This window comes from Panthera pardus, unplaced genomic scaffold (genome assembly GCF_024362965.1).
Source record: "Panthera pardus isolate Hobbes unplaced genomic scaffold, ASM2436296v1 HiC_scaffold_18, whole genome shotgun sequence".
Lineage (NCBI taxonomy): Eukaryota > Metazoa > Chordata > Mammalia > Carnivora > Felidae > Panthera > Panthera pardus.
This window is the reverse complement of record NW_026526743.1, coordinates 5366806-5380028: the sequence shown is the minus strand read 5'-3', so window position 1 is coordinate 5380028 and position 13223 is coordinate 5366806. Positions and strand designations below refer to the sequence as shown.

Below are 13223 nucleotides of genomic sequence, written 5' to 3'. Positions count from 1 at the left end.
GACCGTCTCTGTTAACTCATTCCGTGGAGACCTGTTCTTTGATTCATTCAACAAACATTTACTTAAGTCTCCCGTGTGCCAGGCCCTGTGCTGGGTGACGCCAGGGACCCAGGTGAGTCACATCCAGTCCCTGAGAAGCTTCCATGTTGGGGGGGGGGGGGGTTGGGATGGACGTGGGCCGAGCCAGCTGTAAGCAGAGGTGACACCACACACTTAGGAGCTCACCTGGGGCGTCTGACCTGGAATGTGGGGTCGGAGACTTCCCAGGTAGATGGCATCCTAGTTGAATTCCTGAAAGACGAAGATCAGTGAGGGGGTGTCACGCTGCAGAGCTTTTGCTGGGAACTCGCAGGTGCCAGGCCCCCGTGGAGACTTGGGGAACAGGAGACAGCAAGGCTGGAAGTTCTGGTTCTGGTTGGGGACACAGACAACATGTAAGGTGGGGATGAAGAGCCGGGGCCTGGAGTCAGACTCTGATTTTATTATTTTATTTTTTTAAAGTGTATTTATTTATTTTTGAGAGACAGCGTGTGTGCACGTGCCCGGAGGAGGGGCAGAGAGGGAGGGAGAGAATCCCAAGCAGGCTCTGTGCTGTCAGTACGGAGCCCGACGCGGGGCTCAATCCCGTGAACCGTGAGATTGTGACCTTAGCCGAAACCAAGAGTCAGATGCTCAACCGACTGAGCCCCCCCAGGCGCCCCCAGACTCAGTGATTTTAGATCCTCCCTCAACTTTCCCAGCTGTGGGATCTTGAGTGAGTTACCTTGCATCTCTGAGTTCTGGTTTCCTCATCCGGCTGATCAAAATAGTAAGAGCTTAGTGTAGTGGTTAAGGGCTTGGGGTCTGGATCCTGAGGCCCTGGCAAGTTCCTACTCTCCCAACGCCGATTTCCTCCTCCCTCAGGTGGCGTTAGTAATAATACCCGTGTTCTGGTTGGCTGATGTGGCATAACGAGGCACCCCAAAACTCGCTGACTTAAAACCACCAATCATTTACTTTGCCCATACATCTGAAAGCTGGGCAGGGCTTGGCAGGAGAGCTCGCCTCTCCTCCACGCGGCGTCAGCTGGGGTCTCAAATGGGGCCCGGGGATACATGTCCGAGATGGCTTAGTCACCTGGCCTGCATGCTGGCTGGCTGGGGTTGTTGGCTTGAGCTGGCTGTTGACCAGGGGCCACGATTCCTTCCCATGGGCTGCTCGAGCTTCTTCACGGCATGGTGGCTGGCTTCCAGGAGGGAGTGTTCTATGACCTGTGAGGTGGGTTATGCCCGTCTCTGGGCCTCCATGCAGACACTGGCACGGGATCACTTCTGCTGTAGTCTCTTGGTCTGGTAGTAAGAGTCTACCTGGATCCATGGGGAGGGGACATAGACTCCGTAAGGGAGGAATTTGCTGGCATCTTTAAGTTACAAAACTTCCCCCATGAGGTTTTGAGGGAATTAATGTAGCACCTCCAGAACCACACCTAACGCATAGAAAATGCTCACTATGTATTATTACCCTTGTCATTACCATCAGCATGGTGAGAACTCCCTGGGTGAGCTCAGGGGACTGGATGCTGAGCAGAGATCCTGAGCCCAGCATGGGGTGGTAGCTTTCTTTCTTTCTTTCTGTTCTCGTTTTTTTTTTTTTTAATGCTATTTATTTATTTATTTATGTTTTTTTTTTTTTTAATTTTTGAGAGATGGAGCATGAGTGGGGGAGGGACAGAGAGGAAGATACAGAATCTGAAGTAGGCTCCACGCTCTGAGCTGTCAGCACAGAGCCTGATGCAGGGCTCGAACCCACGAATTGTGAAATCATGACCTGAACCGAAGTTGGATACTTAACCGACTGAGCCACCCAGATGCCCCATGGGGTGGTAGCTTTCTGAAGGAGTGAGCAGTCTGGCCATCCTGAGCCAAAGCCCACCTCCTCTCTCTGGCTGTGCAACCTCCTCCCGGTCCCTTGACCTCTCTGAGCCATAGTCTCCTAGCCTGTAACACAAGGATAATGACACCCAGCTCATAGGGTGTTTGGAAGTGTTTGGCCAGATAATGCCTGGGAAGCATTTCGCATGGTTCCTGGCACGGGAGAAGTGGTAGTTATTATTATGATTCTTAATCAGGTGAGGCTGCAGGACAAGTTGTTGGGGGGGGGGGGGCAGGGAGTGACCAGAACATTCCAGGTAGAGAAGAGTGCCCGCAAATCTGGGAGGGGAGAGATGGGGCATGAGAATGGCAGGGTATTCAAAGAGTGAGACGGTGGAGGGTGTGGCTGGAGTGGGTGGGTCTGGGCCACTCAGGGTCTGGAAGGGTCCTTGGATGTCTCCTGAGGGCACAGGGGAGCTGTGGGAGGGGCAGGGGCAGAAAGAGGGGCCATGTGAGGATCCAGGGACTGGCACTGGTGGAGATTTGGAGGCTGGAGGGAGGAGGCAGAGCGGATGGGGCCTGTGCTACGGTCTGGCCAGTGGGAACCCAGAGGTAAGGCTGTGACAGAGATTCAGGGGGCAGAGCAGGAGGGGAGGGGGAGAGAGGAGGGAAGACGCCCCACAGCCTCTGCGTAGATGGTGCAATGGCACTTGAGATGGAGAGCCCGGGAAGGGGGTTGTGTTGGAGGGAAGACGCTGAGTTTAGGGGGATGCAGGGCACTTGAGGCCCTGGGGGGCACGGAGATGCAGCTATGGGTCTCTGGAGAGGGACTGGGTGGGAGGGAGCCAATTGAGACTTGGTTCTGAGGGCAGCAGGGAGCCATGGGAGGAGTTGGAGCAGAGCAGGAGCAGGGTCAAATGCAGGTGCTGCAGGCAGGACAGAGTGGACTCGAAGCCTGAACTGAGGCCAAGACCATCAGAGGTGGGACTCTCTGAAGGGTCACCTCACCCTCCTCCAGGAAGTCTTCCTGGCTGCCTTCCCCACGGGTTTGCTACCACCACGTTTCCACTGGGACTCCTTTCCCGCCATCTTCACCTCGCGTGTGGGGAGAGCAGAGTCAGATGGGACCAGCTGACGAGGACCAGTGGGGTGGGGGTGGCTGGCTCTGCTACTAGATTGGGGGTGGGGGCACCTCCCTCTGGGTCTGGCTTCCTTCCCCGCCCAGGAAGCTACCAGTCCTGTCGGACTTGTCGACCTGGGAGGCACAGGTGCAGGTCCTGGAGTCTCGCTGCAGTGTCCTCACAGGTGCGGCCAGCACCATGGACACCTCACGGGCTCTGCTGCTCTTCCTGCTCCTGGGTAAGTCCCCTGCGCAGCCCCTTCCCCACCAGTCCGCCCTCTTGGCAGCTCCCCAACGCCCTCCCCTCCTCTTCTTGCAGCCTCCGGAGCAGGGGTCATCACCCACAGAGCCTCTTCTGGAGTTCAGCAAACCAATTTCTCCTTGGACTCAGAAAGCTCTTTCCAGGGCCCAGGTTCGAAAGTCTCCTCCATGAAACCCCCCGACTGGAAATTTCCAGAGCAGTCTCCAGGTTCAAAAACCACTGCTGCTATCCCTCATTCCAAACGGTTTCCTGAGGCCTCAAATTTTAACGACGTGCCTAGGTCAAACGTTTCTGCTGAGGGCCAAAAGTTGAGCCCGGATCCTCCTACCGTCCCTGAGGTCCCTGGTTCCGAAGTATTTTCTGATATCTTGGGTTCTCAAGTTCCTGCCGAAAACTCAGAGCCGTCCTCGGTTAAGACCCCAGCTTCAAACATTTCTGCTCAGGCCCTGGAGACTGAAGTTGAGACCCCAGGTTCACAATTCTCCCCTAAGGATCAGGACCTTAAAATATCTGCCCAGAACCCCGAATCCAAAGTAACTGCAGTAGCCCACCCAGTGGAAAGCTTCCCCCAGCAGGTGGGGAGGCCTCTGTCGGTACTAGTGGGGACCACCATCCAGCTCCCTCTGGTTCCAGTTCCCAGCCTTGGCCCTCCTGCGCCTCTGGTGGTCTGGCGCCGAGGCTCCAAGGTGCTGGCAGCTGGAGGCCTGGGGCCGGGGGCCCCCCTGATCAGCTTGGATCCTGCTCACCGGGACCGCTTACGGTTTGACCAGGCCCAGGGGAGCCTGGAACTTGCCTCTGCCCAGCTGGAGGATGCTGGGGTCTACACTGCTGAGGTCATTCGGGCTGGGGTCTCCCGGCAGATTCGGGAGTTCATGGTGGGTGTATATGGTAAGTGGGCACTGAGGTCCAGAGTGCAGGCTGCAGGGTCTGCTCTGCCAGACCTTTGGGCAGATCGCTGCTGTCTGACCTGTTTTCTCCCCTGAGGAAGGGGTTCCTGGACAGGGGAGAGAAGACTTCTAGGCTAGAGGGAGGAAGGATAATAGGGGCTGGGGGCCAAGACAGGGGTTCTTGAGAGAAGTTGGGCCTGGGGATCAAGACTCCTGGGGGCTTGGAATCACGGGTCTCTGGGAGAAGAGGGGGGTGGCGGAAGGGAGGGCGGGGGGCGGGCCCTGGGGGACTTAGTGGGTCCCTGAGAAGGAGGAATCCTGGGCTTGGGGCCCTGAAGTCCTGGGTGTGAGGAGTGAAGGCCGGGGCCTGGAGTCCTGGATCTGGGGGACGAGGGGGCCAGGGACCGGGTCCTGAGCCCATTCCCCTTCTCCCAGAGCCCGTGCCCCAGCTGTCTGTGCAGCCCGAGGCCCCCGAGATAGAGGAGGGGGCGGCCGAACTCCGGCTGCGCTGCAGAGGGTGGGGGCCGGGTCGCGGGGAGCTGAGCTGGAGCCGGGACGGACGCACCCTGGAGGCAGCGGACCCTGAGGGAGCGGAGCCACCGCGGATCCGCACAGAGGGCGACCAGCTGCTCATCGGGCACCCTGTGCGAAGCGACCACGCCCGGTACACTTGTCGCGTCCGCAGCCCCTTCGGCCACGCTGAGGCTGCGGCCGACGTCAGTGTCTTCTGTGAGTCGGGGTATGCCTCCGGTCGGGGGCTAGGATCTGGGCGCTCGGGGTCCCGACTTCCTGGGGAGGAGGGGGTTTGTTGGAGGTCCAGTCCTCGCGGGTCGTGGCGGAGTCCCGGGTGACCCCAACTCTCCCGGTTGCGACCCCTTCCCCCACCCAGACGGCCCGGATCCTCCGGTCATCAAGGTCTCCTCGGACCGCGACGCCACCCCCGCCCTCTATGTCACCAAGGGCAGTAACGTGACCCTGCGCTGCTCCGCCGCCTCGCGGCCGCCCGCAGACATCGCGTGGAGCCTGGCCGACCCGACGGAGGCCGCCGTGCCCGCCGGCCCGCGTCTCCTGCTGCCCGCGGTCGGGCCGGGCCACGCCGGCGCCTACGCCTGCCTCGCCGCGAACCCGCGCACAGGCCGCCGCCGCCGCTCTCTGCTCAACCTCACCGTGGCAGGTGAGCGGGCCCGGGCGGGACCGAGCGGGCTACGCCGAGGGGGCGGGGCCGCATCAGAGGGGCGGGGCCAGCAAGGGAGGGAGGAGACTCCCCGTAAAAGGGGCGGGGATGCCCGGGAAAAGCGGCGGGGCCAACGAGGGCCTGCGGGACTTGTTCGACTGGGTGAGGAAGGTCACGAGAGGGGAAGGGGGCCAGATTCCCGGGCCAGGAGCAATCTCAACAAATTAAGAGGAGGATCAAATGGTGAAGAGTGGAGGCCGGAAAGGGACGGAGTTTCAGTTGCTTGGGCCAGTTAAGTGGGATCAGCAAATAAATTACCTGAGGGCCCCTGGGTGGTTCAGTCAATGAGCTACCGACTCTTCATTTCAACTGACGTCATGATCTCACAGTTAGTGAGATCGAGCCCCACCTTGGGCTCGTGCTGACAGCGCAGAACCTGCTTGGGAGCCTTTCCCTCTCTCTTTCCCCTACCTCCGCTCATGCTCTCTCTCTCAAAATAAATATTTTTTAAAAATTACCTGGGGAAAGGGGAGGAGTCATTAGAGAAGGGGGCTGGGCCATTGTAGAAAGGGCCGAGTTATCTTAGAAGAGGTCGGGGGGAGGGGTGTCGCACCAGTAGGGGCATAGATGTCTGGTTGATGGCTCCCAGTAACTTGGTGGAAGGAGGAGGACTAGAAAGGAAGGGCGGGGGGGGGGGGGTTATGTTTGCAAGGAAAGAAATCCGTGCAAAGATGTTTTCCTAGGAGAGAGGGGCAGTCAGTGGGGCTGCCGCTGCCCACTCAGCCCGGAAGTTTCTGGGAAAAGGGACGCCTATGGGGCGGGTCCAGGTGAAGAGGGGTGGGCGTGACACGCGGAGATGAGGGGCTGGAGGGGCGAGGGGAGAGAGGCCGAGCCCCTGTTCTCTCCCTCTGCTCCACAGATCTGCCTCCGGGGTCCCCACAGTGCTCAGTGGAAGGCGGTCCAGGGGACCGCAGCCTCCGCTTCCGCTGCTCGTGGCCCGGCGGGGTCCCCGCGGCCTCCCTACAGTTCCAGGGTCTCCCTGAAGGCGTCCGCGCGGGGCCGGCGCCCTCTGCGCTCCAGGCGGCTGTCCCCGCTCACCCCCGGCTCAGCGGCGTCCCCGTCACCTGCCTCGCTCGCCACCTGGTGACCACGCGCACCTGCACGGTTACCCCGGGTGAGAGCTGGTGGGGTTTCTTTCCTGTTTCCCGGGGAAGGGGTATACATTTTAGCTCCTTTAGGAAATGAGAAAGGCGGACTTCTAACTCCAGGAAAAGAGATTTCCTTTGTCTTCAAACCTACAGAAGCACCGATACCTCAAGCAGGGGAAGGGGCCACAGTTTCTTTCCTGGACCCAGGAGGAGGGCTGACATCTTCCTACGTGTCCAGAGCAATAAATGGTTGAGAATAATATGAGTTCCTCAGTCCAGCACCTGGGCCATAGTATGTATCTAATAAGTCCTTGCCAAGGAGATCAGGTGATGATGGACTGAGACATGGGCAGTGCTTCCTCATTTGGCTAACGTGTTGGGGTTTCACAGCTCTTTGCTTCACCAAAGCGGGCAGGACTTGGTCTTTGACTCCAGGGTCAGGTCTGGACTCGGCCCGGTTTCTTCTACCTGCAGAGGCCCCTCGGGAGGTGCTGCTTCGTCCTGCGGTGGAGGAAACACGGTCGGGGGAGGCAGAGGTGGCGCTGGAGGTCACTGGCTGTCCTCCACCATCCAGAGCATCTTGGGCCCGGGAAGGGCGGCCCGTGGCCCCAGGAGGAGGGGGTCGTCTGCGGCTCAGCCCAGATGGGCGCAGGCTCCTCATTAGCAACTTCAGCCTGGATTGGGACCTGGGAAATTACTCCGTGTTGTGCAGCGGGGCGCTGGGTGCCGGGGGCAACCAGATCACCCTCATTGGTGAGTCCATTCCTTTCCCAGAACCCAGAAGTCCTCTCTTCCCTCAAACCCGGTCCCCAGCCCCTTCTCCATCAGATCCAAGAGTCCAAGCCCTCAGTCCCCTTCCTCTTGTAGGCCTAGGAGTCTGGCTCTCCAGACCCTCTACCCCAGGACCTATGGGTCCAGGTCCACGGCCCCCTTCCCTCTCCCATCTAGGACCCACAAATCCAGCCCCCACCTTAATTCCCCCAGGACCTTCCGTCTCCTCGTGGAGGCTGCAGAGAACCCGGGATGCAGCAGTGCTGACTTGGGATGTGGAACGCGGGGCCCTGATCAGTGGTTTTGAGGTCCAGGCACGACCAGAAGGCCCCAACCTGGGTAGAGCCACCACCTACAGGGACTGGATCACCCTGGTCACCCTGGAGCCTCAGGAGCGGTCAGCTGTGGTGCCCCTTCCTCATCGGAACCCTGAGACCTGGGCCTTCCGTATCCTGCCCACCCTGGGGGGCCAGCCAGGGACCCCATCACAAAGCCAAGTCTACCAGGCCCGTGAGTTGGGGCTGCTGGAGGCTTCTCCTGGGCTGCTACCCTCAGTCTGTTTCGTTTATCCCCCTTCTCTGCTTGTATCCATTTTCTGGGGCTCCTTTAACAAAGTACCATGAACCGGGTGTCTTCGACCAATAGATACTCTCTCACAACTAAGCAGTCCTCCTTCTAATGGAAATGAGGGCCGTGCTCCCGCTGGGACTCTGGGTAGATGCTTTTCTGGCCTCTTCCAGCTTCTGATAATGGCCATTAGTCCTTGGATTGAATCCTTGGAGTTCCTTGGCTTGTAGCTGCAGCGCCCTGGTCTCTGCCTCCAGTTTTCCACAGCCTCCGTGTGCGCACCTCTGTCTTCTTCTTGTAAGGACACTAGTCCGGTTGGGTTCGGGCCCATCCTCATGATCTCATCTTGACTTGATTGGTTGAATTGTGTCTCCCCCAGAAAGCGATATTGACATCTTAACCCTCAGTACCTGTGAATGTGACCTTATTTGGAAATAAGAGTCTTTGCAGAAGATTGACTCTATATCTATGATAGCACATTATTTCTGTCATAGCACATTTAGTTTTTGTCATAGCATAACCCATACTTAGGATATTAATTTGTGCCTTCATTTCTGATTTCCCTGAAAATGAATCCCCATGAGAGTAGGTATCTGGGTTTGCTCACCAATGGATCGTTACCAGTAGAGTGCCAGGCACACCACAGTTACTCAGTAAATGCACAATGAATCAAGAGTCTGGGGTCCCAGGTTCTTGGGTCCTATAAAATAGTTGGAGCAGGGAGCTTAGGAAACTTGGCTCCAGCTCTGGTTCTTCCTGCTTCTAATTATCCTCTCTGGTCTTCCAGGCCCCACCCTGAGCCCCGGGGCCATTGCTGGCATCGTCCTGGGTTCCCTACTGGGCCTGGCGCTCCTGGCAGCGCTTCTCTACCTGTGCATCTGCTGCCTGTGCAGCTTTAGGGGTAAGTGAGGGGCCATCTGGGAGGGTCCCTAGGAAGAGACCCGCTGGAGACCTGGCTGAACCAATCAGCGCAGCCACAGGTCATTCATCCCGCCTCCACCTCCATATCAGCCAATCAGAGGAAGGCTCCGCCTCTCAGCCTTGCTTCCCTGCTCATTGGCTGGGTTAGTATGTTGGTACAGCCAATCGCGTGTTTCTGTTTCTCCTCCTCTCTCCAGGAGACTCTCTGAAGAAAAAGAAGCATCCCCCCTCTTTGCCACCTGTGGTTCCCCCACTGGAAAAGAAGATGCAGAGTGTAACCCCAGTGCAGACCCCACTGCCTCTGCCCCTCAAAGTCCCGCTGGAGGACCCTAGCCCAAACAAGGCTCACCAGGTGAGTGGTGCCCCAGTGTCCTTCTGGAATAGGGGTAGAACTTTTTATGGTTTTTGTTTGCTTTTGTATTTATAAAAAGATTTTTTTTAACGTTTATTCACTTTTTGAGAGAAAGAGAGAGAGACAGAAACCGAAGCAAACTCCAGGCTCTGCGCTGTCAGCCCAGAGCCTGTCGCGGGGCTCAAACCCATGAACTGTGAGATCATGACCTGAGCCAAAGTCGGATGTTTAACCGACTGAGCCACCCGGTCTCCCCTTTTATGTTTTAATCAGGGAGAGGAGACGGTCTGAGTTCTCTTCCTCCAGGTTTACTTGTTGGTTTACAAAATTAGTAAGTTCCCCCCCCCCCTTTTTTTTAATATATAGAAATCGGACAGGAATTCCCACCCAATTTTTGTCATGTTAAGAGTGAAATTCCAGCTTACCTCCAAAGGAGAGAATACTCCTTCACTCTTCCATAAAAATTGGCAAAACTCCCGTTTTCTTTCTGAAGTGGGAGGGAATGTCTTCTTCCCTGAAAAAGCTGGGTTGTTGCATGTCTTGTCTCTCCCAAGGGTGGGTGAACATTTTTTTATTCTCCTTTTGCAAGTGAAGGGAACCCGGCTAATTTCTGAATAGCGTGAGCTAGCGCTAGAAAAGCGTGAGTCATGTCACATTCAGCATGTCACGTTCAGGGTAACCTCTGAGGTTGTCTCCTTCCCTTCCTTTCTCTTCCAGGCCACTGGCCCCAGTCCAGTCATCTCTCTGGGTGGGGGCCCAAGGACTGTTCGGGCAGCCACACAGGTGTGACCTGCTTTGCACAGGAGTTTTTGGGTAGGACTTCCTGGTAGGCAGGGCCATCCTGTCCTGCTGTGACTAAAGACTGGACCCTGAAAGTGGGACTTCCTGTCTCCTTCTCAGTGCAGAAGACTCCACTTGTATTTGCACAACCAAGCCGCTGTGGCTCCTGGGCTGGGAGAGACCCCCGCTGATCTACCAGTGTGGTTTGCACACCCTCTAGGCAAGCGAGGGGCCTTCCTACGTCCACTTGCTCCTCCAGGCCACCCCCATGCAGCTCCCAGGGTCTTTGTCTTTTTTTGGTTTTTAATGTTTACTTTTGAGAGAGAGCGTGTGCAAGTGGGGGTGGGGTAGAGAGAGAAGGAGGCAGGGTCCCAAGCGGGCTCCACACCGACAGCAGAGACCCCAACGCAGGGCTCAAACTCATGAACCGTGAGATCGTGACCTGAGCTGAAGTCAGACACTGAACTGACTGAGCCCGCTAAGGCGTCCCCAGGGTCTTCATCTTAAAACAGCTCAGACTGTGTCCTTTTCTCTTTAAACCCTTCCGTGGCTGCCCTTTGCCCTTCAGAAATCTTCCTGCATCCTCACTGTGATTTTCAAAGCCTTATGGTTTGGCCTCTTGGCCTCTGACCACCCCCTCCTGCACTTTCACCCCTGCTCCTTGATTAACACAAGGCTTTTTTTTTTTCACCAGATGCTGGATTTGGCCTCCAGGGCTTTGCCCCAGAGGTTGCTCTGCTTGAAATACCACTTTTTGCCCTGTGCCATCCACCTCAGTGATTTATAGGAAATATATATTTGGTCATTCAGATGACCAAAATATGTTTTGCAGATATATCTGGTCTTGATCCACGGTTTCTGAAAATGATTCAGAGCCATAAAAGCAAAATATCCATTTCTTGCTATTAATGAAGGTGACTTTTGGATGCCCCCAAAGGCGGGGCTGGTTGCCTGGAGGGTAAAACCTGCAAATGAGGGATCTGGAACTTTCAGACCCATCTCCAGGAGGGGGAAGGACTGGAGGTTGAATCAGCCAATGGCCAGTGACTTAGTCAATCATAATTATATAATGAAGCCTCCATGAAAACCCATAGGAACAGTGCTTTGGTCCATTTTGGGAGAGCTTCCACTCTTGGTGAACCAGAGTGCTCCCACGTACCACTAAGCTGGACTCCAAGATCCACAGGGACAGAAGTTCCTTTGTTTGGGAGCTTGCCCTGTGTATCTCTTTGTCTGGCTGTTGATTCCTGTCCTTTATCGTATCCTTTAATAAACTGATCAATGTAAATAACTGTTTCCCTGAGTTCTGTGAGCCACTCTAGCAAATTAACCAAATCTAAGGAAGAGGTCTTTGGAACTTCCAATGTGTAGCCAGTCGGTCAGGAGCACAGGTAGCAGTTTGGGGCTTGCAGCTGGTGTCTGAAGTGGGGTGTGGAGGTGGTAATCTCGTAGAACTGCACCCTTCACCTGGAGAATCTGATGCTACCTCTGGGTAGAGTGTCAGAATTGAGTTGGTGTCTGAGAATTGCTTGGTGTTGGGCTGCTAGAAAGAAGCCCATCAACCCAATCAAAGGAGGGATGTGGAGATTCAGAGCACAGTGAAGCGAGGCTTTAATCAACGTTCTTGCAAGAGGAAGTATCTGACGGACAGGCACACTCGGGGCAGTTACAGCAGACGATTTATCTCCTAGCACGCAAGTCCCTCCCCTGGTCCCTCATTGGCTGAGTACTACAGAGGTTACAGCCTGACCCGGAAGCTGCCTATGCCCATATAAGGCAAACAGTAGACTGAATGGAATAAATGTACATTCCCTGAGGTGATGCAGAGACTTTCAGTCCCTCCTCCCTTTGTTCTTTGGCACATGCCCATTGCAAAGCCCGCAAAGCTGAGAGGGGAAGAACCAGGAAGTGAAGTGTCTAAGAGTTTGGGAGTCCATTGTGGTGGACTATTTCCAATAGGTTGTAAATCTATTGTTAATTAGCACAGCTTTTATTTGGTATTTCTGAAAATGAATCATCTCCTTTACTTCTCACAGGGGGAACTCCCCAATGTTGGGATCAGGTCCAGAAACCCTAAAAATGTAACCATTACAAGCTTAGGAGACCCTTCCCTAACCCATGACCCTAACCTGCCTTGACCCTGACCCTTCTGCTCCTCGAACATAAATACAGAAATACTTGTTTAGCCTCTGACTCCGTCTCTAAACTGAGAACTTCAGGAAGGCAGAGACTGTGCGTGTCATTTTATCCCCAGCACTTAACACAGAGCCTGGCACATAGCAGGCAATCAATAAATACTGCACATATTTCGGTGCCAGCGAAAGGCTGGGCTTGCAGCTGCTGTCCCCAATGATGTCTTTCTTTTTTAGCTGGGTTTCTCATTGGAAATTTAGGGAGTGCATCAATGAAGATTCCCTTGGCCGCAAGAAACAAAATAAATGGTGGCAAAATGGATGGTGGTTTCAGGCTGGCTCAGCAACTTAGTGACCCCATCAAGGACCTGAGCTCTCTACATCCTGCTCGGCCACCCCCAGTGGGTTGGCATATTGTCTTATGTAGCAAGATGGCTGCCACAGTGCCAGGCATCACCTCTTCACACAACTGTATCTGAAGGCAAAAGGAAGCGAGCAAGGTTCCCTTCCCACACCCCTTCCCTCGACCAACCTCACTAGCGAGGAAAAAACTTTCCTGGAAGCCTACTGGCAAAGTCCCCTTATTGACCCCAAACTAGCCACGTCACTGCAAGTGAGGCTGGGAAACCGAGTATCTCAGCCTGTGTCGTGGGAGGCGGGTCTGAGAGCAAAGAAGGAGGAAACAACCAAAGCAAGGGCAACCAGCATCTGTCTCCGGGAAGGAAAGGATGTGAGGTATTCTGGTTAAAGATTGGGGTGAAAGAGGCCTTTGGGAAATAGAGCTCTTAGATCTTTCTGGAAAGGTGAAGCCTGGGGTGCTGGGTACCTGGATCCTTGATGTCATTTGTGTATCAGAGCTTTCATTTCCTTTTTAATCACCAGAGTGAGGAACCTAACACACGTTGGCTTCTACACACAGGGGGCTGTGTTGCTTATGTAAGTGAAAGTGGGCATCAGGTAAATTTTGATCCAGCTACTCAAATGATGGCATCGTGGACTCAGTTTCTTTAGCTCGCTCCTCCTCCCCCGGCCACTCTGTATTTCAGCGTTTGTTTCATTCTCAGGCTCTACATTCCCCACCATTGCTATCCCCACAGACCCAAGATCTTCCATGTAATGGAGAAAAGCAACTCATCTAGATACACCTCACACCATTGAGCTACATGATCCAGTGGAATAGCATCTTGTGAATCCATACAGCTCTGGAACTCATTAGCTGAGGGGCTGAAGCCAATCAAAATCTACCAAAGAGAGAGAAG

The 13223-nt window shown here is 55.2% G+C and overlaps 1 protein-coding gene across 1 annotated transcript; it reads left to right on the top strand.

The window, feature by feature from the left end:
* The first annotated feature begins 23 nt into the window (after positions 1-23).
* VSIG10L (V-set and immunoglobulin domain containing 10 like) lies at positions 24-11123 on the top strand. The gene is made up of 11 exons (XM_053905685.1): positions 24-112; positions 3076-3209; positions 3290-4120; positions 4555-4848; positions 5009-5293; positions 6213-6467; positions 6916-7194; positions 7426-7722; positions 8567-8680; positions 8898-9052; positions 9770-11123. Exons 2-11 carry the CDS (start codon positions 3170-3172, stop codon positions 9839-9841), a joined length of 2622 nt encoding a protein of 873 aa, XP_053761660.1. The 5' UTR covers positions 24-112; positions 3076-3169; the 3' UTR covers positions 9842-11123.
* Positions 11124-13223: the final 2100 nt, after the last annotated feature.

Excerpts from the sequence above, each read along its gene's own strand:
- VSIG10L (XM_053905685.1), top strand. The coding sequence starts at position 3,170 with ATGGACACCTCACGGGCTCTGCTGCTCTTCCTGCTCCTGG. Across the intron at positions 4,121-4,554 it reads GTTCATGGTGGGTGTATATG|AGCCCGTGCCCCAGCTGTCT; the intron begins GTAAGTGGGCAC and ends CCCTTCTCCCAG. Across the intron at positions 7,723-8,566 it reads AAGCCAAGTCTACCAGGCCC|GCCCCACCCTGAGCCCCGGG; the intron begins GTGAGTTGGGGC and ends CTGGTCTTCCAG.